Source organism: Tinamus guttatus, unplaced genomic scaffold (assembly GCF_059628265.1).
Source record: "Tinamus guttatus ecotype Peru unplaced genomic scaffold, ASM5962826v1 Tinamus_guttatus_pri_ptg000332l, whole genome shotgun sequence".
Lineage (NCBI taxonomy): Eukaryota > Metazoa > Chordata > Aves > Tinamiformes > Tinamidae > Tinamus > Tinamus guttatus.
The window spans coordinates 1,512,164-1,536,176 of NW_028288866.1; the positions used below are offsets into that span (position 1 = coordinate 1,512,164).

The window sequence follows — 24,013 nt, forward strand, 5'->3', positions numbered from 1 at the left end:
AAAGTAATAAATCTATTTCAACACCTCCCTGGGGTATTTATGGTCCCTTGTGAAGGGTCCCATCTTCCTCCCTCCCCAGGAATTTGGGAAAGCTGGAGCTGGGATTGCAGCCCATATATATCTAAATATGTATCTATGGTTCAACCATACAGCCCTGAGGATCCCAGGATGTGGGAGCTGTTGGCGAGGGGTCCTGGCCTGGGTGTTTTCCAAAGCAGCGGCAAAACCACTTCATTTTCCCCTAGAAATCCCCAAATTGATCAAGTTCCACAAAAACAACTGCTGGAGAGCGATGACTTTCCACCTTAATGGGAAAAAACAGAGGGAAAAATAATTTTAAAAGTCTTAATTATGGCCAGCACAGCCGGAGTCCAGCAGTCGGGGTGTCCGTCTTCGGTGTCCCAGCGTCTGGGAACATTCTGGCGGTGAAAGGACTTTTTTCTGAGGTTGAACTTGGTCTCCAACCCGCGGGCGTCACGTTGTGGAGCACAAAATCCATCTGACAGCCCCTGCGAGGGCTTCGAGGAGCCCCACGGGTGCTGGGTTCCCACCTCCGTCAGGTGACTCCCGGTGCTCGCTTGGGTCCCGAGCAAGAGCCCGTGTTGGTTCAGAGCCTTCAAGACACCTTCAAGTCAGCAGCTCCGAGGAGGATTCACCCGATTGTCCCCTCCGGAGAAAACACGGATGAGGCTGATGCTGCCCTGGTGAAGGTAACGCTCCCGCGAGCCCCTTTTCATTGCTAGTGGGTCAAAGCTGTTTTGAGTTTGGGTGATGGAGAAGGTCCAGCCCTTCTGCAAGGTGGTTCACAGCAGATGTTATTTTTTGTTACTCCTTTTTTTTCATGAAACTCATTTTATGGCCTATCTTTGCCCAAAATGCTCTTCCTGCATTGCTTTGCTGCCGGGAAATCCCAGCCCGGAGCCACTCCAAAGAGCGAGTTAATGAGTGTTGCCCAACCGGGATGCTCCGGTCGTCCCATCCTGAGGTTGCCGAGGGTGAGAAACAGGGATGATTGGGAGCTGCCCTGATGCAGCAGCCCCGCAAGCGTTAAAACGAGGCTGTTTTGGAGTTATCCGAGTGCAAAGAAAGACAGAGCTTTTCCTTTGGAGACGGATTTTGGGTTTTTTTCTTGCTCACATAACTCAACTGGCTGAACAGATTTTCTTCAAAGCCTCCAAAACAGCCAGGGGTTGGCAGAGGAAAAAGGTTATGGAGAGTTAGCTCAGGAGGGGGCCTGAGAAATTAAAAAATACTGTAAATTGGGGCCCAAGAGGCTGCCTGGAAATCATGGAGGTGCTGCAGAGTGAGGCTGGTCGAGATGTTCCCCAGATCAGATCCTTCGTGGGGGCCTCCTAAGAGTGGTAGCTGCTACTATGGGGGGCTGTGGAGCCAAATCTTGCTCTGGTGTTTACCCCCTTCACCCCGTTATTTTTGTTTCTAACAACTGTGTCTCTTTAAAATCCAGTTTATGGGAACCTTTCTACCCAATGTGCTGCCACCAGGTTGCAATCTGAGACGGTAAAAAAATGGTGATGCCAAGATTCAGGTTGCCAGGGATGGAGGCATCAAGGCAGCTTAGGAGATGGGCTACCAAATCACAGGGTCTGGCCACAGCAGGAAAGGTGTTTTCCAAACCGCTCTTGGTTGCCTGAAGAGCTGTAGTAGGGTTGGCGGCTTTAGATGGTCTTTTTGGGAGATGGGATGCAAGATGTGATGCAAACAACTCAATGAGGACACGTTTCCACTGCAAAATGAGTACTCATTTTGCTCTGCAAAATGAGCCCTCAGCTCCCTGCCTCCATACCAGCTTGGTGGCCCCATCTCAGCTAAGGATGCTAGAGCCCATTGGCAGCACTGAAGCCCATGAGATGGGCCCTAAATGTCCAACCAACTCACCTGGGTCAAGAAGATCCTGGTCAGGAAGCTGGGAAGTCCTGTTGTGGGCAGGGTGGTGGTGGCAGGAGTCTATCTTTGACCTCGCAGGTGCCCCCATGAGCATGGGCTTGCAGATGATGGCATTTGGCATCGCTCTGCTCTCAACCCTCTTCCTGGTCATCGCCACATGCACCGACTGCTGGATGGTGAACGCTGATGACAGCTTGGAGGTGAGCAGAACAGCAAAGGGGCAGTCAGGGCTTGGTCTTGCTATCCTTGGGTTACAGCTCGTCTCCACAGGCCAAGGGAGAGAAGATGGTCTAAGGTCTCTCTTGACCTGGCAAATTAGCCAGGAGCTAGAGCAGAAAGGAGTCACCAGGACCTGCCAGGCCATGGTGGCGAGAGCCAGGCAGGCCCGGGGAGCTGAGGGGCTCGATGGTGCTTTCGGAGGTGCCCACCTTCACCTTGAGCTTTTCTCTGCCCCTTCCAGGTGAGCCACAAGTGCCGGGGGCTTTGGAGGGAGTGTGTCACCAACATGCAGGACGGGGTCAAGACCTGCGACCAGTACGACTCCATCTTGGCAGACCACCCAGGTAGGGCGGCATGTGGTGGAGGTCACTCACTGGTGGACCAGTTGTTTCTAGTGGGGACACGGCGCAGTCACAGAGCAGAGTGTGGCCTGTTCCTCAGCCCCGTTTCTGCTCTTTTCACCCTCCTCAGTGAAAATTGTGGTGACGCGGACGCTGCTGATCACCGCAGACCTCCTGGCAGGCCTGGCTTTGGCTGTGCTGCTTCTTGGACTCGACTGCATCAAGTTCCTCAAGGAGGAGCCCCACGTCAAACTGAGGATGTGTTTTGTGGCCGGGGTCATCCTCAGCATCGGGAGTGCGTGGTGGGCTGTGGGTGAGGGGTGGATGGGAGCAGCCTGGGGGACAGGGGTTTTTGGGACAGCTCTCGGAGAGGGTCCTGGGGTGGTGGCTTTGGCGCTCTCTTCACAGGCCCCGCTCCTCCTAGGTGTCCTGGGTCTCATCGGCTCCGTGTGGTACGCGGTGGACGTCTACCTGGAGAGAGCCGCGCTGGTGGCCAACAACGTCTTCTTGGGAGTCCACTACGACTTCGGGTGGTCCTGCTGGCTGGGGATGGCCAGCTCCACCGGCTGCCTGGTGTCATCCGTGGTGCTGACCTGCTGCCTCCACGTCCACACGGGTCAGCCCATGCCATCCCTTTCCAGCTGCACAGGGGCCGGCAAAACCCTCCAGGGGGTGACACTGCCCCCATTTCTTCCAGCAGGCCCCAGCAGCCACCAGCAACCCCGGGGACCCGTCCACGCGCAGGGACGGACGGCCACCAGCAAGATGTACGCCATGGATTCCCGTGTGTGACGCCTTCCTGCAGGCCCCAAACGCATTAAAGTGCTGTCACCTATGCCACGCCCCAAACAATTGTTTGTTTTTCTCTTAAATAAATAAAAAAAAACCCCAAGGAGCAGCATGGCCAGGGCAGGGGAGAAGAACTTTGCAACATCACCCCCTTCCCACCTCATTTTCCCTGCGGAACATTGGCCACTTTGAACAAATCTGGTCCATAGTGTTTCCTGTGTGGAGCAACACTGACTCCACGTGGCCAGTGACCCCGAGGACACCATGGCCCACTGAAGTTTTCCCTGTGCTCAGGAATTTGGCTGCTGGCAAGCTTAGGGAATGGTTTTCCAAAGGATTATCCTCCTCTCCTTGCAAAACCTGGGGAAAAAAACACTCACCCGAGAAATGAGCAGAGAGAAAAACTGCTCTCCTTGCTGCTCTCAGTCCTTGTCTCTGCTTCTAAAATGGAAGCACTCCCAATTCTGGGAATGTTGAAGGCATCAGAGGGCAAAAGCCACAGCTTTGGCCTCTGCTATGGGTTGGGAATCAGAAGTTGGGTTAGAAACAGCTTTGGATGATCTCTAGAGAGCCCCTAAAAATCTCTATCCAGACAGAGCAGCCCAAACACTCATTTTCCCCTCAAACCTACCTGGAAACTTGCTGTTTTCCCCCGCTTGCCCTATATCCCCCTTTCCTCAGCATCAGACAGCAGCTGATTTGGCAGGATCTCACCTGTAAGAGCCTGAGATGGGTGTCAGTGGGTCGGATGATGAGTTGAAGTACCCAGAGCTCAGCTCCATGCCAGTCCTTTTCCCGTGGGGATGCAACCAAATTATTCCAGCAGCTTTTAGAAACCTTCAGTTGGCACCAAGCTCTTCCATCCAGACCCATTATCAAGGGTCACCAGCACCTAACGACTCCCAACTCATTAAAGTAGAAAAAAAGAGGGCATCAAACCACCCATGTGCCCAGCAAGAGCCCAGGCCTTTCCCCTCGGGACAGAAGAGGCTCTGGAGGCCTCCAGGGATGTTTCCCCACAGGAGCCTGGGCTCAGAAACAGGCAGCAAATCCAATTGAATCCCACCCTGGAAAGCGAGGGAAGGGCAGCCACAAACACGCACCAGCAGGCCAGGAATGGGAGAATAACCGACTTGTGGTCACACACGTTTCCCTCTGGCTTCAAAGGGAAGAGCACAGGAGCTCAGCGCTTTGATAAAGATCTCTGAACACAAAATAAAGCGGGCATTTTGTTGTCAAATCCTCCTACAAGCACTTAACTTGCAATTTTTCGTATTAAAAGGGGTTTAAAAGACAGCCAAGCACACAAGATAATTCTTTAAGACCTTTATTAACAGATGCTTGCAGTTTGACTTGAAAAAATCAGGTGTACATTTCATACAAATTAAAAATGAGGTTCTTAAAAATCTCAACTTGACCAGATATGAAACAATTTAAAAACCTTTAAAGGTGTATTGAGAAAAAACAGGCTTTTAAAAAACGTGTTTATCGTTTCCAAAAGGAGACTTCTTTAGGTAAAAATAATAAAAACCCCATGCTGCATAGATAATGCAGATAGTTCTAGTAATCTGGTCAACAGCAAAAAGCAAGCACTTAAGGTCTTCAGTTCCAATTCTTTTGTTCATTTCTTATTGCTGGAATTTCATTTTCTTTTCTTCATTTCATAGTCTTTTCTTTGATGACTAAACTGGAAAAGAAATAAAAAAAGAATCATCAGAGGGTACCAGAGACGAAGCTACTTCCAACCTGAGCTCACACAGAGCTACTTCACCCACACACAGGTGGAAAATCCTAACTCGCACACGAGCAAGATGCATCTCCACTATCAGGGCACCTGCCAGGGATGAGCAACGTCCTCCCATTTGGAAAACCTACAGCAATGGTTTCCAGAGAGTCAAACACGTGGTCATGCCATCTACACCTCTCCCCTCACCATCCTGCTTTGGAGACATCCATTTTTTGTCAATTTTATCCAGGATACGACACCCGTTCACATCACACACGGAGGATGCGGTGGTTAAACTTGCAGGGGCAACAAACAAGTGACACAAATGACACCCAGCAAGTTCCGAGCCCTTCAAGGGTTCCTCGGGGCCAAAAGGCTTGTGGCTGCCCATGGCCACCTCCTGGCCACTGCTAACTCTGATTGCATTTCTGATTAACTTCATTAGTGTGACCGTTAATTAGCACTCACACCAGAGTCTAAGTGCACCTTGCTGTTTGTCTGCCTTCCAGGCAGAGACTGGTGAAGGAAGGCAAGGGGGAAGGAGATGAACACCGGAAAAAAAGGAAATACAAAAGAAAAGGGAAGAAGAGCAGACAGGGAAAGTGCCAGAAAAGGTAGAACCCAGGACAAGAACAACCATCCATGCAGGAATGTATTCCAACTAGCACCACTGTGCAACAGGAGACAGCACAAACCACGTGCCAGATCACAGCCTATCGGCCTCCCAGGGAAGGTATTTTAGTGATTCACCCTCACACAACCCTCCCACAAACAGCAACACTTTGCCCTGGAAAACTGGGCCCCAACCCAGCCACTGCCCAGATACACTAACCACTGCACAGAAAGGCTCCGCTAGGTCTTGTAAAGCCTCTTTTTATTTTGTTCAAATAAAAAGCTGCTAATGAGACACTGCTGCAAAACCCATGCCAGGTTATTAGAAATTAACACCTGGAGACCTTAATTCTGTTCACATCCCCTCTGGGATTGAGCAGTAGAAGCCAAAATGATTTTAAATCCAAGAAAATTTTCCTCGGGGACTTTGCACAAGTTGCTCCTAGCAGAGCATTTTCAGTCCCTGCACTAAACCACTACCTATTGGATTTGTATTTATGGGACTGTCCTGAGCCTGAAATACGGAGTAAAACAAAGAGTTTAAGACTGATTCACTGACAAAAAGCCTGTTGGTAACCAAGTCCTCTAATTAACCTGTGTTTAGCAGTAAAGCCTCACAACTCTGTCCACCTTAATGACGACACTCAGCTGACCTGCTTCTTCCATACAATACGCACTAGCAGGAACAGTTCAAGCCTGTACGGCAAAAATTGAGGGGAATTTTGGTAGAAGGTCAATCAAAGGGCCCCGTGGAGGGCTCTGCGCACGCACCCGGATGATGGTAGAGATGTTAAGCCGGTATTTACTCAGCCCCGCCCTGCTCGGCCTCGGGAGCGGACGTGTTCTCAGCTGGTGGTTCGGCTGTCTTCGTCTCTTTGCCATCTTGTGGTTTAGGGTTCTCTGGGCGTCTGCGTCGGTAGTTGAAGTTACGCCGGTACCGACGTTGAGGTGGCTGCTGACTTTGGGTCTCATCCCCTTGGTTCTCTTTGTCTTCTTCGTTCCCGTCCTCCCGTGGCTGTCTTTGACGAGGAGGACCCCTGAAAGTCAAGCTGGGCTTTAAAAATGCAGCACCTGAGCAAGGCGACATCGCGTGCGAGTTGCCAGAGCGCCAGGCGAGCAGAGCCGGGGCGCAGCATACCTGCGAAACCGCGGTCGATACCCTCGATACATGTTCTGCCTGACTGGTCTGCCTTGCTCTCCTGCACCCTGGTTGTCAGCACCCTGCAAGACATTGGGCAAGGAGCCACCTTAGCCGCATGAAAAAGCACAAGAACAACGAGCCAACAGGGCCCGCTAAGAGGGGAAGGGCAACGGGGTTGTCGCACGCATTCTAAAATTTAGAGTTCTAGTTCATCACACAAAGTTGATACCAAAGTTGACACCACTGACATCAGTTCAAGCTGTTCTTCTTACAGATAAAGCTTCCCTGAGTGTGTCTTGAACAAGGGGATCCCATCACCCCACCCCATGGGAAGTCAGTCAGTAATGCCGGATTTTGTGCAAATTTTACCTCTACTATCTCTCCCTGCACGGGAGGGTTGGAATATTGTGGTCGACGCCCGTAGGGCCTACGCATATAGTAAGGTGGGTACCGCCGCCTGCGGTAAGGACGGCGTTGCTGGGCTTGACCTTCTTGGATGTTCTCTGCTCCTTCGTTCTTTTCCCCACTCTCACTGTTCTGGTAGTTTTGCTGGTAGTTGCGTGGAGGACCCCTACGACGTGGATATCGTCTGTAATGGTTACGGTCTGCTGCGTATTTACTGCCTTGCACTGGAACTCCACCAGGACCTGTAACATTAGCTGCCTCCGCGCCCTGAGGAATAAGGACGAGAGAAAACAACACGCAGCAAATCAGTCATAGGATAATATAATTAAATACTGAGCAACGATTTACATCCACACAGGAAGACAATGAGAAACCATTAGTCTCCTTGGATGTCAGGAGGCATCTGCTCAAACCACAGCCACCACACCAAAAGCAGCAGGCCGGGTTGCTGTGCACGCAGCGGCGCCCGGCGCGCGCGCTTACCTTCTCTCCCTCAACCACATCAAACTCCACGGTCTCTCCATCTCCTACGCTGCGGAGGTACTTCCTGGGGTTATTCTTCTTTATGGCAGTCTAACAACATAACATTCCAGAATTACATTTACAAGCACAGGATAAAAACGCTACTTTGCATATGTGAAGTCATTAAGGCCAACTTTAAGTGCTTAAGTTCTTAGCAGGAAGACACGTCCTCTTGAAGGAGCGATTAAATCACACTGAAAAACCTACAAAAAGCTGTGAAAATTACCTGCACTGCTATAGCTCTGACATACCTGAACCACAAAGGCCTTCCAGGAATGTTTAACACACACACACACACTCTGAAGAGCTACAAAATTGATACAAAGTGGCCACAGTATTTCTAACCAATGTTTAACACAGTTTTTCAAAGTATTTGTACATTCCTCTGGAGCACTTTTAATTAACATAGAAGCCTGCTCTAGCCCTTCCAATCACATGACTCAGATGTCTGGGCCTCTGCTGCTTCCCACAAAAACAGTTTGCTGTAGCTTACAACCAAATGTGGTTGTCCCGAGCTATGCCAACACGTCAATCGCCAGAAATCATGAGATTTCCTCCATGCCCCCACATTGTGGTAGAAGTCGTAGTACTTATCAACCACAAAACTATTCCAGACACGATTTTACACCAAGGACTAGACCTAAGGCGACAGCACCATGCAAAGGTATCTCTGTGCTTAGTGTCACTGTTAGAAAAGGGCAATTTTTCTGAGCTATTCAGCAACAGGTAACATTTTTTATAAGGGTATGAGTGCTCTACTCTCGATCCAGATTCTGTTTATCAGAACCTAACTGAATCTAATCAGAATCTAACTAATCTAACTGAATAGAGAAATTACGATTTCACAGTAAGAGCATTCCACTATTTTGTGCCCTAAAAGGGAATAAAATCCACGTAATACATTCACAAGTTTCAGCCTAGAGAAAACTCATTTCAGAGGGGAAACAGGAAAGCACTAGTAGCCCAATAGAAGAGATATCCATGAAAACCAAGCTTGGTAACTGGGTAGAAAGAAGTTAATAGCCAGAATTCCCAGACCAAGTGATCTAGTTCAGTTTAGACTCCTAAAACCACTCTGTTTTGAAAACTGTTTAACAAGCCACTACCATGTTATGCTTTTAGAAACATCAACAGTAGTTACAGTTTAATTTCAGGACACATAACTTAAGTCAAGGTTACTTACTTGTTATGTACTTGCAAAACAAGCAGTAAGTCTGACTGCTTTCCTTCAAGGTAGAGATCCCTGCCTCAATACAGTGAAACCTGGGAGTCTCTTGGACTTTTCCCACTACCCCTTAGAGAGTGACCCACTATAAACAAACACCTCTGCATTCATACAATCAATAATTGAAGTGCAGTGCGGTCACATTTAAAGTTGACAAATCAAACTGAAGTGCAAACACTTTTCTAAACTTTGCTTTTTCCTCTCGCAGTGTTAACAGCATCAGCTTTATACCTAAGTCACAACAACAGAACAATCCATGGACTTGTAAAGGCAAAAACTAAACCACACTGGGTCAAGAACCCATCGGGGGTTGCTCTACCAGGGCACTGAACAAGAGTGTCTGAAGCAGAAAGCGTAAAACACAGAATTGATCACAGGGATTCCCAGGAAGTCGCACACAAAGGACTGAAGTGTTAACACAGCTGCTTTTTTTAATCTCACAGTCTCACTAACCTCTAAGATTAAGGTGGTTTAGATACTGCTCTCGTATTAACTGCATCTATTTGGTAAACTGGTGAAAAATAGTACCCATTAAAGCTTGACTTTCACTAGCAGTCCCTCATTTATCTCCCCTCATGCTGCCAACTTTTTGCTTAAGCTTATTTCCATACTTTGCAACAGCTATATGAACTTGCAGGACCTCTCACAACTGTCCCCAGGTAGTCAGAGTAGATTGGGGACAGTGCAATTTCTACCACCAGGCAGTATCAGTCTGTTCAGTCCCACAGACTGCAGACCCTGATGATGGATGCATGTGGATATCTGGAATCTGCAAGAATGTTCTACTTGGAATCCAAAAGTGCAAGATAAGTTTTCCCTTAGAGCATCTTCTTTTGAAACATGGGAGATTATTCTACAACCTCAGTTCTTTCTAGGTAAGGTCAGACAGAGCAAATTTCAGAGAGGGGCAATGTTCCAATTTAAAGAGAGAGAGAAACATCTGTTGTCACAGAAGTCTTACCTGATGGACAAACACATCTTCCTTGGTGTCATTCCTGCAAGACAACATGAAATTGAATTTCAGATGTGAAATGCACAGTAAGTTAGTCCTGTTCAGAACTAATTTATGGAATGGGGAGAAAACAGGGAGCTGTCAAGACAACACAAACTAGTTTTCACTATCAATGTTGCTTCTCCATCTGCTGCCAACTACTCCCTTAACAGTCTACTGCTTCCAGGTAAAGCAGTACTGGCAGCTAACCTATGCAAGGCTCAGAGTGCACCCTGCAGTCCAAAAATGCTTCATAAAAGCATATAGAAGCGGAGCCATGCCATAAAAGCATATAGAAGCGGAGCCATGCCACCAAAATCTTTGAAAAACTACCATGTATCCCACAGATCATGGATCAGAAACAACTCTGAAGGATCAAGAGAAGGTAAAAATAGAAAAGTAAAACTATTCCCAGTGGACTAATACTTGCCAAATGGAAAAAAAAAAAAAAAAAAAAAAAACACATCCACTGATGCATTTTTCTTTCTAAAGACAGCTGTAACCTAAGGCAGTAGTTAGGAGGAAAGAATTCAATTGTATTTTAATATAGAGGGAATGTTAAAAAACAGCTATAGTATCATCGCTCAAGTGCGCATTATCAGATTCCCCACAGGCTACAGTGAGTTTTCAGGGAGAATCCAAACATGAAGACAGTGACCTTGAAAAGACAGTTCCATTGATGTAAACTAAGCGCCAAATGCTTTTGATAACTGTGATTTCCAGGGCCAGGAGACACGGCTGCACAGCACCATGTGCACATGAATCATATGGGCTCCTTACTCTCTAATTCCCCCGTGACCTCTTTAGCATTATATCCTCTCCACCTCCAAGTCACTACACTGGAGAGGTTAACAGCACACGGTCACCACGCTCCACCCAAGCAAGACATCCAAGGTGCACTTGTAAGAACACAAAGTGAGGAGCTTTTGTTTCCCTACTAAGAGGAGACAGAAGGCAACTGAAGTCCACACCTCCAAGAACAATAACCTAAGCAAATATCCAAAAAAACCCTTTAAAATACTTGTGCTCAAGCTCTCACAACTACCAAGCTAAGTGAGACCAGCCAGCAAACCACATGCTTGACCAAAGTCAGGCAGGTTTCTGTTCTGCAATTAAGCAGCAGAGCCAGAACAGCCTTGACATTGGCTTCAGAGCTGCACTCGCCATTTCCATCACTCAGAATCAACTTCAGTAACAGCCACACGCACAAGCTCACATCGTATCTACCGAATCTCACTGTGAGATTAATGTCAAGTTATTCCACGGACTGATGACTCAACAGTAAAGTGGGTTTTATTTCCCCGAATGACTGGTTAAAGCCAAAGCAAAGCAAGCTGCTATTAAAACTTGCTCATACCTATAACTTCTTCAGCTATGGTTAACAGAATCAAGAATTTGCCTTTAAGATAGGGTCAGGTCTTCCCAACTCCATTGCTAACTGGCTTGGAATCATTAAAATGATTTTTCCAAACAGATTCAAAGCCATAGCTATAGCTATCATATCAGACAGCAGCACAAAACATCAAGTGGCTTCTTTATGAAGTTGATGCCTGGAAATACCTCAAAGGTTGCAGGAATGAGATAAGCAAAAGGAACACTGCATAGAAAGTTTGATTATTAGGAGGCTGTTTATCTTCCGCCCCCAAGATGCAGCATCCAGAAGCCCTTGAAAAGCTATAGCCTAAACACTTCCTCGCTAGTAATGCAAGATCTCTTATCAGATTCTCCAAAACATGAAAGTGTTCAGGAGAAAAAAGAAAAAAAAAGGAAAAATCAAACAAAAAAACACCCAACAACAAAAAAACATAGGGCTGGGTTCCAAGAAAAACCCTCCCTCCATCTCAGTTGGTAAGCACTGCTTAAAGCCACACTCCATCTATGTTCTACAAGGGTGGACACCAGACATCCTCGTCCAGGTTGGATTTTCAACTTCCACTCCAGATGCTTATCTTTAAGTCTTTTTGAAAATGTATTTTCTCTTCAAGATCATGTGGGTATTTTACACAGAAACAATTCAAGGCATACATACACTTAATTAATATATATACACACTGGTGGAGTAATATATATATATATCAACTAGTTGAGTCTTATAAACTGCTATGTGTTTTTCAGCAATAACATCTAGAAGCAATTAATGTCTTGCCACTTCATTGGTGTACAAATAATAAATAGCTATCACTTTCTCAAAGAAATTCCCCATTCTGAAGGTCTAAGAAGCCACTAAGCAGTAAAATAATTCTCCCCTCACCATCTTAAAAAAAAAAAAAAAAAAAGATAAAAAAAAGAAACAGGCAAGGAAACAACACATGGCATGGAAATGCCACTTTTAAGCCCAGCAGAGTTCCGAATATAAAGTCTGATACTAATGTGAAGCTCCAATTATGGTAACAGGACCAAGTCAGTGGCCTGCACCTTCATTTATTATTTTGACAACTGCAAGAAAAAGTTGACAGATGCTTAGAATTTAAACCCATATTTCAGAATAGAAATGCACTTCTAACATTAAAAGACAAAAGAAGTGTTTTAAATGAACATGCATCCATTTCAAAGCTGGATTTTAGCTGCAAACAGACCCAGACGAACAAAATACAAGCAGAAGCTTTTGCAACATCTCTCAGAGCAAGCCAGAAAGATTCCTGAGCTGTGGAAATGTCCTCAAGTTCAGTTCTCAGACTGCAGCTCTAATCTCTCGATAACATGAGATCATGCTGGGTTTCTCATTAAAATGGCAACCTCGGGGATTAAACAGCTGCCAAATTAATATGAGTGGGGAAACTATTCAGATGTCTTAACTACCTGCTGTTGCTTCCTCGCTTGACTCACATAACTGAGCATTCCCAGGAAAAAGCCTTCCCTAGAGGCAGAGTTTGTGCCCTGTGCCTTTATAGGCAGCTACAAATGTTACAGATGCTAAAGCCTGCAATTCCGACAACTGTTCAATACTTAACATTCAAACTACACATGAAGAATGCATTTAAACCAGTTCAACGTTACAGACACAAAACCAAGCAAGAAGCTTAGCAGATATTTAAGAACAGGTCACAAACTAACATGGATAGCTAAAAAGGCAGTATTTAAAACAAAGCTAAATAAGAGATGCAATAAAAACCCCAGTATCCGTGTTTGCTTCCCTAAATAAGGATTTTAAAGTCTTTCACCATGTTTTGAAACATTTGAGACTTCATGGTTCTAATTATATCTTTCTTCAACTTGTTTCAGCCTTAGCTTGCTAGAGCTCATGTTCAACACCTTATTCTGATCCAAGGGCCCTCTATTTAGAGGAGAAAGGCAAAAGCAACAACAGGAACTACAAGTATCCTGTAGGTTACCCCGTTAACCAAGTTTGATAGACGCTTCTCACTGAAGAAAAACAGCAGCATCAAGTGTTCAAATGGCAATAGGTTTTAGTGATTTGGCCTCTACAAAATCCTCCCTAGTGAAGCGCCCCAGAACCAATTTTCAGACCCTCTCCCAAGTCACCACTAGACACCTCACTGCTATATGGAGAGTTCAGGTAAACACTTAAAACACTGAAGTTTTTCATTTTTTATTCTAGCCCTGAATCTTTTAAGGATTGGCCTTTTTGAGGATTTCTTACTAGTCTCATATCTAAATATAATCATTTGCACCACAAAATCACTGCCATAATGCACCAGGTTACACAGTATAGTCATGACAAAAGGTAGAAGCTTTTACAATTTCCCCCGTGTTCAGAGCTCCCACAAGAGAGCAACCACCAAGGATCTCAAGCAACTGCTTGCACTGATGTTCCCTAACTCCTTATAGGAGCTGAAACAAATATTTTTGTGTGCCAGTAACTGGCAGACCTTTATACTCTAATAGCAAAAAGCAAAAAAAAAAAAAAGGGATTATATTTGTGATTTAATATAGGAAATATTACTACAAAAAGAAATTTACTAAATTGTCAAGCCTATTAGCAAAATTGAAATACTTGGGGAAAAATATATTTAAAAAAGGACAGTAAGGGTGTAAATTTGGGAAGGAGGGCAGGGCACACGTTATCAGTGGCTCCTGGGAAGTGTCACGGCGCAGGTGGCATTTATCTAGTGCTCCAAGGGCCTGCTGGCCCTGACACGAGCCCGTCTCCCTGTTGGCGGCACCCGCGTGTTACTCGGGAGCGCGCTTGAACTTGGGTCCAACGTCTGCCCGCGCCCAGAGGATGAAGTAACGAAATAATAAGTAATAACGATAATACGGTTATAAGGTGACAGCGTGAGAATCCGTGGCTGTGCCAGGGGCCCACGGAACGCGTTGGGGGGAGCAAGGCAGGCCCTGCTGCAGGCTCCCCCACGCTAAACACCTCGCAGCGCTCGGGACGCCCGTGAGGAAGGCGAGGGCGCGCGGGATGCCCACGCGGGGAGCCAACCCGCCGCCGCGCTCACCTGTTGATGAAGCCGTAACCGTTCCGTACGTTGAACCATTTCACTGTTCCCAAAACCTTCGTTGCTGCGGGCGGAAGGGACACGTAAGCGGCGGCGGGGCGGCGCGGGCGGCACGTGGCGGGGCGGGCCGCACACAAAGGCCCCGCGTGGCGGACATTTTGAGCCGCTCCGCGCCCGCCCCGCCCCCACCCGCCACGCGGGGCCCGGCCGCGCGCGCGGGAAGCGGGAAGGGCGGGGGGGGGGGGGGAGCGCAACGGCCGCGCGCGCGCGTGGCGGGGTGGGAGGGGCCCAACGGCCGCGCGGCCCTGAGGGGAACGGGGAGGATGAGGGGGGCGCCGCCGCCGCCGCCGGGCCTCCCCGCCGCTCTCCCCTCCTCACCGATGACCTTCTTGTCCCCGCCGGCGGGAGGCGCCGCCGAGGCCAGGCCGCTGCCGCCGTTGCCGCTGCCGCCGTTGGGTTTGGAGTCGGCGGCGGCGGGGGCCGCCGCGGCGATGGCGGCGGCGGCGGCGGGCGGCTGCGTCTCGGCCTCGCTGCTCATGGCGGCGGCGGTTCGGTGCGGACGGTGGTGGTGACTGGCTGTTGCGCGCGCCGCCTCCCGCGGTGTGATGGTGACGCGAGGCCGGCCGTTGGTGGGGGCGGGGGGGGCTGCTCCCTGCTCCGGGCTCGCTGAGCTCCGCTCTCCGCTCCCGATACCGATCGAACTGACCACAATGGCGGCCCGCACCGGCTAGCCACCCCGCGCGCCCCGCCCCGCCGCGGTGCCATTGGCTGCGCCGCCTGCCCGTCCGCCAGCGCGACGGCTCATTGGGTGGCCCTGCGCTCCCCGCGCCCGCCGCGGAGAGCGCCATTGGGGCACGCGCCTGCTCGTCAGGAGAGCCGCGCGCTCATTGGCTGCGCCGCCTCGGAGCTGCCCGGCTCCCGATGCTCGCCGGCCCCCTCGCGGGCTCCGCCTCTGTGAGCCCATTGGCTGCCGCCACCGTCGCTCCCGCCCCCACGCGGGCCAAGCCGGGAAGTGCCGGGACCACGTGGCCGCGGGCGCCTTCGGCCGATCCCGGGGCCAGACCCGATCCCGGACCCCAGACCCAATCCTCGGTGCAGACCAGATCCCGATCACGGACCCAATCTCATATCCAGACCAGATCCTGGATCCAGATTCCAGACCTGGGTCTCAATCCTGGATTGGGATCACAGACCCAATCCCAGGTTTGGCCCCTGGACCCAATCTCGGATCCGGATCCCAGCCCCAATCCCTGATCCAGCTACCAGTCTCTGCCCCACATCTGAATCCTGGATCTAGACCCCAGACCCAGCCCCAGATCCTGGACCCCCATGTGGGTCCCAGGCCAAGGATGTCACCGGCACTTGCTCCACAGGACACAAGGGCATTTCCCCTCGCTCCATAAACTCGGGACACGGTGAGCGCAGGAGCCGACCCCATCCCGGGAGCGAGACGCAATCCCAGCTCTTCCCCCAGGCTGCCCAGCTCCCATTGCACCAAATAAATAAATAATCATCATCGTTGTTGTCATCATCGGAAGAAACAAGCCTGCAAGTGCTAATTAAAAGTAGGAAATAATGGAGCTGGAGACACGACAAAGCTTTTCCCAGTGTATAATTACGCCTCGTTAAGGTATTATAACCAACCTCCCGGGAAACGGCGCGCTCGGAGGGACCGCTCCGCTGGCGGCTGGCGAATTGCAGGAGCACCAGGGCCAACACTGGGAAGAGCAACACGGACCTGATGGCAACGGACTGCGGTTTTCCACGGACAAACCCCGGTGAAGAAACCCCCCGAACGTGGGTAATTAGAGGCTGGTTGGTCTGATGACAGCAGCCCCAGACAAAATAAAGGGACAGCTGATCCAGGGCTTGATTAATGGCCTCTTTGGAAAGAGCGCTATAATTACTGCCCGCTGATGGATCACGGACGTGGGTCTCATCAGACTCGCTGTCTTCTCCGTGAGATCCCAGGCTCTGCCAAGGAAGGGAGGAGTTTCAATGCCGGGTGCTCCTGCAAGGCATTCGCATCAGTATCAGGACCCCGGTTAAGAAACTGGAATGATATTGAAGTAGGACATCGCTTCACAAGTCAATTAAAAAAATTCATCCTGCAACGTACTGGCAAATGGGAATCCACCCTGCAAGAGATCCTATGGGGCCTCTGAATTATTCATCGGTTTTATCAAAGAGTTGGACGATGTTTTCCAATCCCGATGATAATGCCTGCAAGGATGTGAAATCCTCCCGGAGAAAACAGGGCCTCCTGGCTGGCTAGGGACTTTAATCCAGGACACGGCAAACTTTTGGGGGGTAACACCGCAAACTGAGAGGCCAACATGGTCCTGAGAGGAGCAAAGAGCTGGTCAGAAACACTTCCACATCACGGTTTAAGGAAGGTGCTGGAGCTCAGGGAGAGAAGAGCGAGCGCAAATGGAAACGTCTTCTCTGCTGCGAGAGATTCCAGGATTTGCTTATGATGAGATGGCTGAAGGGTGGCTTCGTTGCTGGGAATTACACAAAAAAAGGGGTATTTGAAAGAGCTTTTAACCCACAGACAAGGAACAGTGAGATCCCTAAGCCAGGAAGCTGAAGCTCAGCATGTTGAGAATTGTGGACAGACATGCATTTTAAACAGGGGATATAATAATTAACGACTGGAATAACTTCCAAAGGGGTTAATGATGGATTTGCCACTGCTGGATATCAATTTGGGGAAGTCCTGTGAGCAGCGCTCTGCGGGAAGTGAGACTAGCTGAGCACAGCGATATAAATACATCGGGCTGCGAAAGCGCTGCTGAGCCTGGGCCCAGAAATAGGCTCGTTTCCCTGGTGAAAATAAAAAAGCAGGGTGAATTCAAGTATCCAGAGCCAAAACTGCGACCCTCTGTGCTGCAGCTGGCTGAAAGAGCTGCCTGGAGCTAAGCTGGTGCCTCCACTCCGCAAGGATGGGGTGTCTGAGCACCTTCTCCCAGCAGGAACAACAGGCGAGTTCTCTCTTTGTCCGACTTCTTTTATATTTAATCCGCCAGGTGACAGAAAACACCCTGGGGCTCATCCCATGGCAGGGAGAGGAGCTTGTGACCTGGTCTCGGGGAAGAGGAAGGCAGTTTGCCCACCAGCCTGCAGTCCTGCTGCCAAGGGGAATGGGGAGCCTGGATTTCTCCCAGCAGGAAAAGGGCTCGTGCAACACAGCTCTGCCCTGCTGCCTCCATCCCTTCAAGTCCCTTTTTCCCCCCAGGGCCCCTGTGGTATCAGCCAGAGATGACAAACGTGGCTAGAGATGCCACAGCCCCGCTGGCCAGAAGAGTCTGGTCCCAAGCGCGTTAACTGACACGCACTGCACGTGTTTAACAAAACACTTTATTTACATTTCCACGTGTAAAAATAAAAAAGAAAACCCGGAGAAACGTGATAGATGCCGATTGTTAAATAATTTCAGGGGAACGTCAAGAACGCGGGTGTAGCCTGCGGAGAAGCCGGGCCCATGGGGGAGCACTGAAATAAAGCAGAACAGGCAGCGCTGAAATGCTGGTCTGACACCCCAAAGTGCCTGAACCCCCTCACGTCCCCCCAGGCTGCCTGGGCAACATCAGCTGGTTTCCAGTTTCTGCCTCTTTTTAGCTGCTGGTCCCTGAAGCTGAGACTTCAAGGCAGCCTCAGCCAACTGGGCTGTTCCAACCCCAGCGTTCCCTCAGTTGTAGCTGCAAAATCCCATTCCTCTGTTTGGTACCGGGCAGCTCAGAAGGAAGCCAGTTCAGGGAATGGTGGTGGCAAAAAATAACCCTATTACAGAAGAGTTTTCTGGTGGTTCAGTGAGATAAATGCAGGTAAATGTGAAACAAATCAAGGAGCACAGCAGCCTGCACAGCTCAATTGCACCGGGGGCTGCACAGGACTGAGAGACTTACCACGCTTCTCTTCCACCCTTTACATTTCCCCACACTGAGAGATCACCACTGGCAGTTTGGGTTTGTTATTTGGACCAGTAGGCACATTCTGGGAACAAATGAATAATGTTATATATTATAAAAACATGGCAAAGTCAGTGAGCTAGGGGTACCCAGAGACTGGCTAGGAGGGTCTGTCCCTCCTAGCAGGCAGACGGGAATCTGGACTCAACTCCAAGTATCTTGCAAGAATCATCAGGTGTTTTGGCAAAGGATCCTGCCATGGGCCAATGAACCCTCTCAGTACTCTGAGATTTGAGATACAGATCAGATCTTGATCCTTCGAATGGGAGGGAAAAGACAGAGCAAAGCTGGAGAGCTTCTCACGACTTAACAGCGGGCGTCGTGTCACTCGAGGCTACTCTGGCTCAAATCTTTACTCTGCTAAAAGCAAAGTAAACTTGTATTTGCACAGAACAGGGAGCTAAATAAGAGATAGGCACAAAGCATCCCTAAAACTCATGCAGCTAATCTACTCTTTCTGCTGGGCCTGGCTGCTGTTAAGTCTCTTAGTAAGTCTCCGACGCATTTTCTTTGATTTGCCCCTCGCTGCAGACTTGCATCCTACAAAGCAGGACACCACGATCCTTCCGTCAGTGCTCACAGAAGTGCTTAGGTGTCATTCTTCACCCAGTAAAAGAGTGAGCCCACTGTCCTCGGGAATACAGTACTAATTTATTGAATCTACTCACTATCCCTACACCCAGGCACAAGTTATTTCCAACAGGGTAGCAGCCACCACCCCTGGGTGTATTTACATGCAGCTCCAGAGAATGTATCAGAACCTGGGCAATTTTCCTTACTAGAAATGCTGATCCTAGCCCAGCTGAACTGATGATGTAGCATTCACTGAATAATCCCACGCGGTGACACAGAAGCGATCCGCTTTACACTCTCATCCGAGTTGCTGAGGGAACAACTTTTCAATTCAGCTTCACGAACAAACCCAACACATCGCAAATAATGTCACGAGAACCCAAAAGCCAACTAGCTGTCACAGGGACACAGCATTTCTAAAGTTAATCTATAGGACACGGCCTCTGTCTCAGCAGAGCTCCTATTATTTTATAATGATGACGACTAATAACACCATTTACTGTCGCTAGTGTTCCCTGCTGTCCTGAACACAGGCAGGGGGAGAAAACAAGCATTGTATCTCCCGCATGTTATTTTCTAAGGGGGACATTCACAATAAAAAAAAGGGTAAATTCAACTTACCTCAATTTTTCTCATGACCAAAAGCCCATCAATGATTTTACCTAGAATGGGAAAATAAATCAGTTTCAGTAAGACCTATTTTTATGTCCTGTGGCTCCCAATTAATCACATTGATATGGATTCTTGCTCCTCCAGCACACCAGCTGGGCACCTTTGTCACCACTCTCTAGACTGACAAAGGAAACGATTCCTCTTCTAGCATTTTCTGTGTTCAGGACAGTTGAACAGCATTTTCCCAACCCAAACCTCAAGACCTACCTTTGCCAGCTGTGTTGAAGCACAGCACAAGCTACATCTCCATTGAGACAACGTTTGCAAGAACACAAGATTGACAAGGACTAATTTTAGTATGGCTTAATCCTGTCGATTTTTGTGTCAAAATTACCATTACTTGGAAGTAATGATAAGAAGCAGGGCCTGGACTTATTGCCAGGCCTTGAAGTCCTACAGCTCAAGAGGCAGTGCAGGAAAGTGAGCAGATGTGGGTTTGTGACTACCTAAAATCCTCTGCCGAAAGCTTAACTTGGTGCCCGTCCCACTCCCTGACAGCAGAGGAGACAGGTACTCCTTCCCCAGCAGTCCCTCTGCACCGGCACAATTTACATGATCACACAACAAACTGATTTGGGATTTGCTCTGAATAAAAGCTAATTCGGGGAAAAAATATTTTCTCCTCCCGTGCAAGGGAAAGGGAAGGAGCAAGCAGGCTGCGACGCCCCCGAGGGTGCCCACGAGCAGCTCCAGCCCATGCAGGTACTCACCAAACACCACGTGTTTCCCATCCAACCAGTCACATTTGGAGCACGTGATGAAAAACTGGCAGCCGTTGGTACTCGGACCACTGTTTGCCTGGGGGGTGAATTCAAAAATCACAAATAGGAAAGAGCTTTTGCTCTCAAGGTCCCCTGGGGTTAATTTTAGCTTCTTACTACGCAGAGGAAGCAACCAACTCTTCCATTAATGCAAAGGCACGAGCAGCACTAGACTGTGCTGAGAGGTGGCCTCGAGACACAACGCTCCCCTTTCTGGTGACTACTGACTTGCTTGGGAGGTGGCCTCAGAATAAAAGGGGTTGTGTTTGTTCTGGATGAGGGAGCCAGCAGTGACACTGGCACAGGGATACGGGAACGGCGTGACGGAGGGAACAGCACGACCCAGAGCACCCGCTCTGGGGAAACCTCTCTGTGCCTCTTGAGGCCACGGTCATTTTCCAAAGCTCTTTGGCCAAACACGAGACACAAGAGCAGGCTCCTGGGCCTTCTCCCTTTGCCCTCGCCCATTTCTTGACACCTCCTTTAGGGCCATGCTTTGAACTGAATTAATAACTGATCCGAGTGCTTTTAAGGACAAGGCAGCTAGAAGAGCTGGGGAACAAACCACTGTGCACAGCAACACTGGCCCTCCTTGGTTTTGTTGCAAAAAATAGGGTATGGTTCCTACCTGACAACATGCAATTGTTGCAGTTTTTCTTACTATGTTGAGCAGGAAGTACAGATTACAAAAGAGACCATGGTGACATTGCTACGGCTTGGAAACTCCCAAATCTGTTTCTTGTACAAACTCTGGGAGAATCAGGCTGTTCTAAAAGCAGATCAAATCAAGCTTGTCCCAGAAGAGATAAGGAGAAAAGAGTGATGCAGCATCAGGATCCTGGTGTTACTCCATACATTAATCCCCGAGTAATCTTTGCTTTAAAAAGCAAGTCTTTTGGAGGCTGATGGGAGAGTGTTGTTGTGTGACCAATAACTTTTCCGTTTGACAAAAAGGCACCAAGAAAGCGCCAAAAATCTTCTCGGTCTCATGGTTTCATCAGTTCATACTCACCATAGAGAGCAGACCAGGAGCCGAGTGTTTGAGCTTGAAGTTCTCGTCTGCAAAGGGCCCTCGGTAAATACTGGCCACCCCGGTGCCGTCTCCCTGCGCGGCAGAAGCGCCCGCTCAGCAGCAGCCTTGGTTTTGCAGCGTGGATTTAAACCCCCCAACAAAAGGACATTGTTAAACTAAGCCCCACATCGCTGCAGCGCTGCCATCGAAACGCCACCGGGGAGCACGGCCGGGCATTTCACCTCTAACCAGAAACGGCCGGCGTGGCCATTCGTGGTCCCCAAATAGCTTTGTATTAAGTCTAATTAAGAAGTTGCAATTTCTAGGGCATCCTGCCAAACTCATTGAGCTCCAGAGGAAGTAACGAAGCGACATTCAATCAGCAACGATGGTTAAGAACTGCCCCAAAACCCAGCATGGCTGAGCCACACACTGCAGTCAGTTCTCTTGGCTTTCACAAAAAAGAGTTTTGTGTTAAAAAGGTTTTTTTTTCCCATCACCCACCTCAGATATAAAATGATTTATGTCTCTCTCCAAAAAAGCCAACAGAAATTTGTTAGGTTCTTTCCCGGCAGGGAATAGAAGGGCAACAAAGCAAAAAAATCCCTGCAAATTAGAAAAGCCCTTAGCTTATGCTATTTTAAAGGGACAATTCTGTGGTAAGATTTGTGTCCAGGTAAGCTGCAGTAAGACAGTAGGAATGCTGCAAGGAAACCTCCAGGTAGGTGCATGTTGAACCATGCAGGAAAAGCACCAACGAAACGCAGAAGTACGTACATTTACGAAGTCTCCTCCTTGGATCATGAAATCCTTTATTACCCTGAAAATAGTAAGACAATACTTAGACCAAAAGAAGAAAAAGAAAAAAAAAAGCCTAAGGGGCTTACTGTCAGAGAACAGGAGTTACTTCTCACAAGGGAAAAAAAAACACCAAAATCTGTAAACTTTACAATGCAAAAAACATACTGAATAATAACTAGGGTTTATATAGAGTAATTTGTGACCTGCTATTACTGAAAAAAGATGGAAATTAGGGGATATATGCAAGAACATAAGCTCTGACTGGGTGGACTCCCTGCAAAGTTACCCTCAAGGCAACTCAAGAGCTCCAAAAAGGCTCTTTTTGCCCCAGAATATCCTAAATTCCCCAAAGGAGAGATGACACCAGCAGTCATCGCTCCTCCAGGCTTAAAAATCACCTCGGAAGCTAACGAGGCTCTAAAAATCCGCGTCCAGTTACGTTTAAGTGAGTACCCCAGAGCACAAGAGCTACCTGTGGAAAGTGCTTCCTTTATAGCCGATGGGAACGCCGTCCTTCCTATGAGGATAAGAGGAAAAATCACCACAACATCCCAGGCGCCCCCTCCCCACCACAGAACGGTCCCGGCGGCGCCGTTTGCGCCGTGTCGCGGGCGGCATCGAAACACCCACCTGAACTCGCCCGTGCAGAACTGCCTGGAGAGGAAGGAAAGGCCCCGGGGGGTGAGCGGGAGCCGCGCGCGGGCGCAGGGCCCGGCGCCCCGGGACACCCCGGGCTGCCCGGGGGGTGCCGGGGGGGACGGGAGCCCCCCGAGGCCCCGGCTCGCCCCCTCACCTGAAGTTCTCGGCGGTTTTGGGCACCACGTCGGCGAACAGCTCGATCTTCATGCGGCCGACCTCCTGCGGGGGGGCGGTGAGAGCCCCCCGCGCCCGGCCGGGCCCCCCCAACGTGTCCCCTTGGCGCAGCCCCGCGCACCCCCCTCGCTAAACCCCCCCCACCGCAGCCCCTCATGAAGCCCCTATGGACCCCCCCCCGCCATGACCCTCCTGCCCCTAGACCCCCCCAACCGCCCCCACTAACACCCTCCCCTATTAGACACCCCCTGCCCCTCAAAGCCCCCCATGAACCCCCTGCCCTCCCATTAACACCCCCTGCCCCCCAAGGCCCCCCATGAACCTCCTGCCCCATTAACACCCTGTACTCCCAAAAAAACCTCCATGAAGCCCCTGCCCCCCATTAACACCCCCCAGGCCCCCCAAAAGCCCCCATGAACCCGCTGCCCCCCATTAACATCCCCTGCCCCCAGAAAGCCCCGCCATGAACCTCCTGCCCCTCATTAACACTCCCTGTCCCCAAAAAGCCCCCATGAACCCGCTGCCCCCCCCATTAACACTCCCTGTCCCCAAAACCCCCCATGAACCCGCTGCCCCCCCGGGCCTCCCCCGTCCCCACGACCCTCCTGCCCCGTCACCCCCGCCCCCCACCTGCCCGCCGATGGAGACGTCGAAAAACACCACAGGGTTGTTGGGGTTGGAGGCCAGCACCGCCATGCCGCCCTGCCCGGAAGCGGAAGCGGCGCCGCCGGAAGGCGGCCCTGTGCAGGGGGAGGCGGTAGGGGAGCACCGCGGCGCCGCGCGCGGAGGTTCCGCTTCGGGGGCCGGGGAAGGAGCGGCAGAGCCGGAGCCCCGGGCGGGGCCGCAGCGGGGAGGGACCTCGGGCATCGGTCCCCACCGGGAAACGAAAGTAAAGGGAGCGGGAGAAGGGGAAAAGGGGGGAAACGAGGGAAGGGAAAAAGGGGGGAAACGGGGGACGGAAAGGCTGTCAGTGCCCCCCCCGCCATCTCATTTCCACCCCCTCCAGTCTGGTCCCTGTCCTGTCACTTTCCTCTCCGTCCCACCTCCCTCCTTCCCTCTCCTATTTCCAGGCCACGCATACACAAGGAAATAAAAAGCACAAGATATTGCATCTCCTCTTTTTTGTTT

The 24,013-nt window shown here is 49.9% G+C and overlaps 3 protein-coding genes across 4 annotated transcripts; 1 reads left to right on the forward strand and 2 right to left on the reverse strand.

Moving 5' to 3' along the window:
* Positions 1-1,974: 1,974 nt before the first annotated feature.
* Positions 1,975-3,257, forward strand: LOC104580914 (claudin-16). The gene is made up of 5 exons (XM_010228466.2): positions 1,975-2,105; positions 2,366-2,468; positions 2,596-2,760; positions 2,890-3,081; positions 3,166-3,257. Exons 1-5 carry the CDS (start codon positions 1,992-1,994, stop codon positions 3,255-3,257), a joined length of 666 nt encoding a protein of 221 aa, XP_010226768.2. The 5' UTR covers positions 1,975-1,991.
* A 1,566-nt stretch (positions 3,258-4,823) lies between these two features.
* On the reverse strand, positions 4,824-14,995 carry YBX1 (Y-box binding protein 1). Of its 2 annotated transcripts, none has more exons than XM_088529531.1 (8): positions 14,661-14,995; positions 14,283-14,346; positions 9,847-9,880; positions 7,622-7,711; positions 7,103-7,405; positions 6,731-6,813; positions 6,364-6,629; positions 4,824-4,941 (listed from the first exon to the last, which is right to left on the reverse strand). In XM_088529531.1, exons 1-7 carry the CDS (start codon positions 14,818-14,820, stop codon positions 6,395-6,397), a joined length of 969 nt encoding a protein of 322 aa, XP_088385657.1. In that variant the 5' UTR covers positions 14,821-14,995; the 3' UTR covers positions 4,824-4,941; positions 6,364-6,394. The 2 variants fall into 2 exon arrangements, with proteins under 2 accessions (XP_088385657.1, XP_088385656.1); XM_088529530.1 differs by having other exon boundaries at positions 6,364-6,641.
* Positions 14,996-17,985: 2,990 nt separating this feature from the next.
* On the reverse strand, positions 17,986-23,588 carry PPIH (peptidylprolyl isomerase H). The gene is made up of 9 exons (XM_088529589.1): positions 23,516-23,588; positions 22,866-22,930; positions 22,703-22,726; positions 22,545-22,589; positions 22,049-22,091; positions 21,272-21,364; positions 20,209-20,296; positions 19,448-19,488; positions 17,986-18,278 (listed from the first exon to the last, which is right to left on the reverse strand). Exons 1-9 carry the CDS (start codon positions 23,579-23,581, stop codon positions 18,210-18,212), a joined length of 534 nt encoding a protein of 177 aa, XP_088385715.1. The 5' UTR covers positions 23,582-23,588; the 3' UTR covers positions 17,986-18,209.
* Between the last annotated feature and the right edge of the window lie 425 nt (positions 23,589-24,013).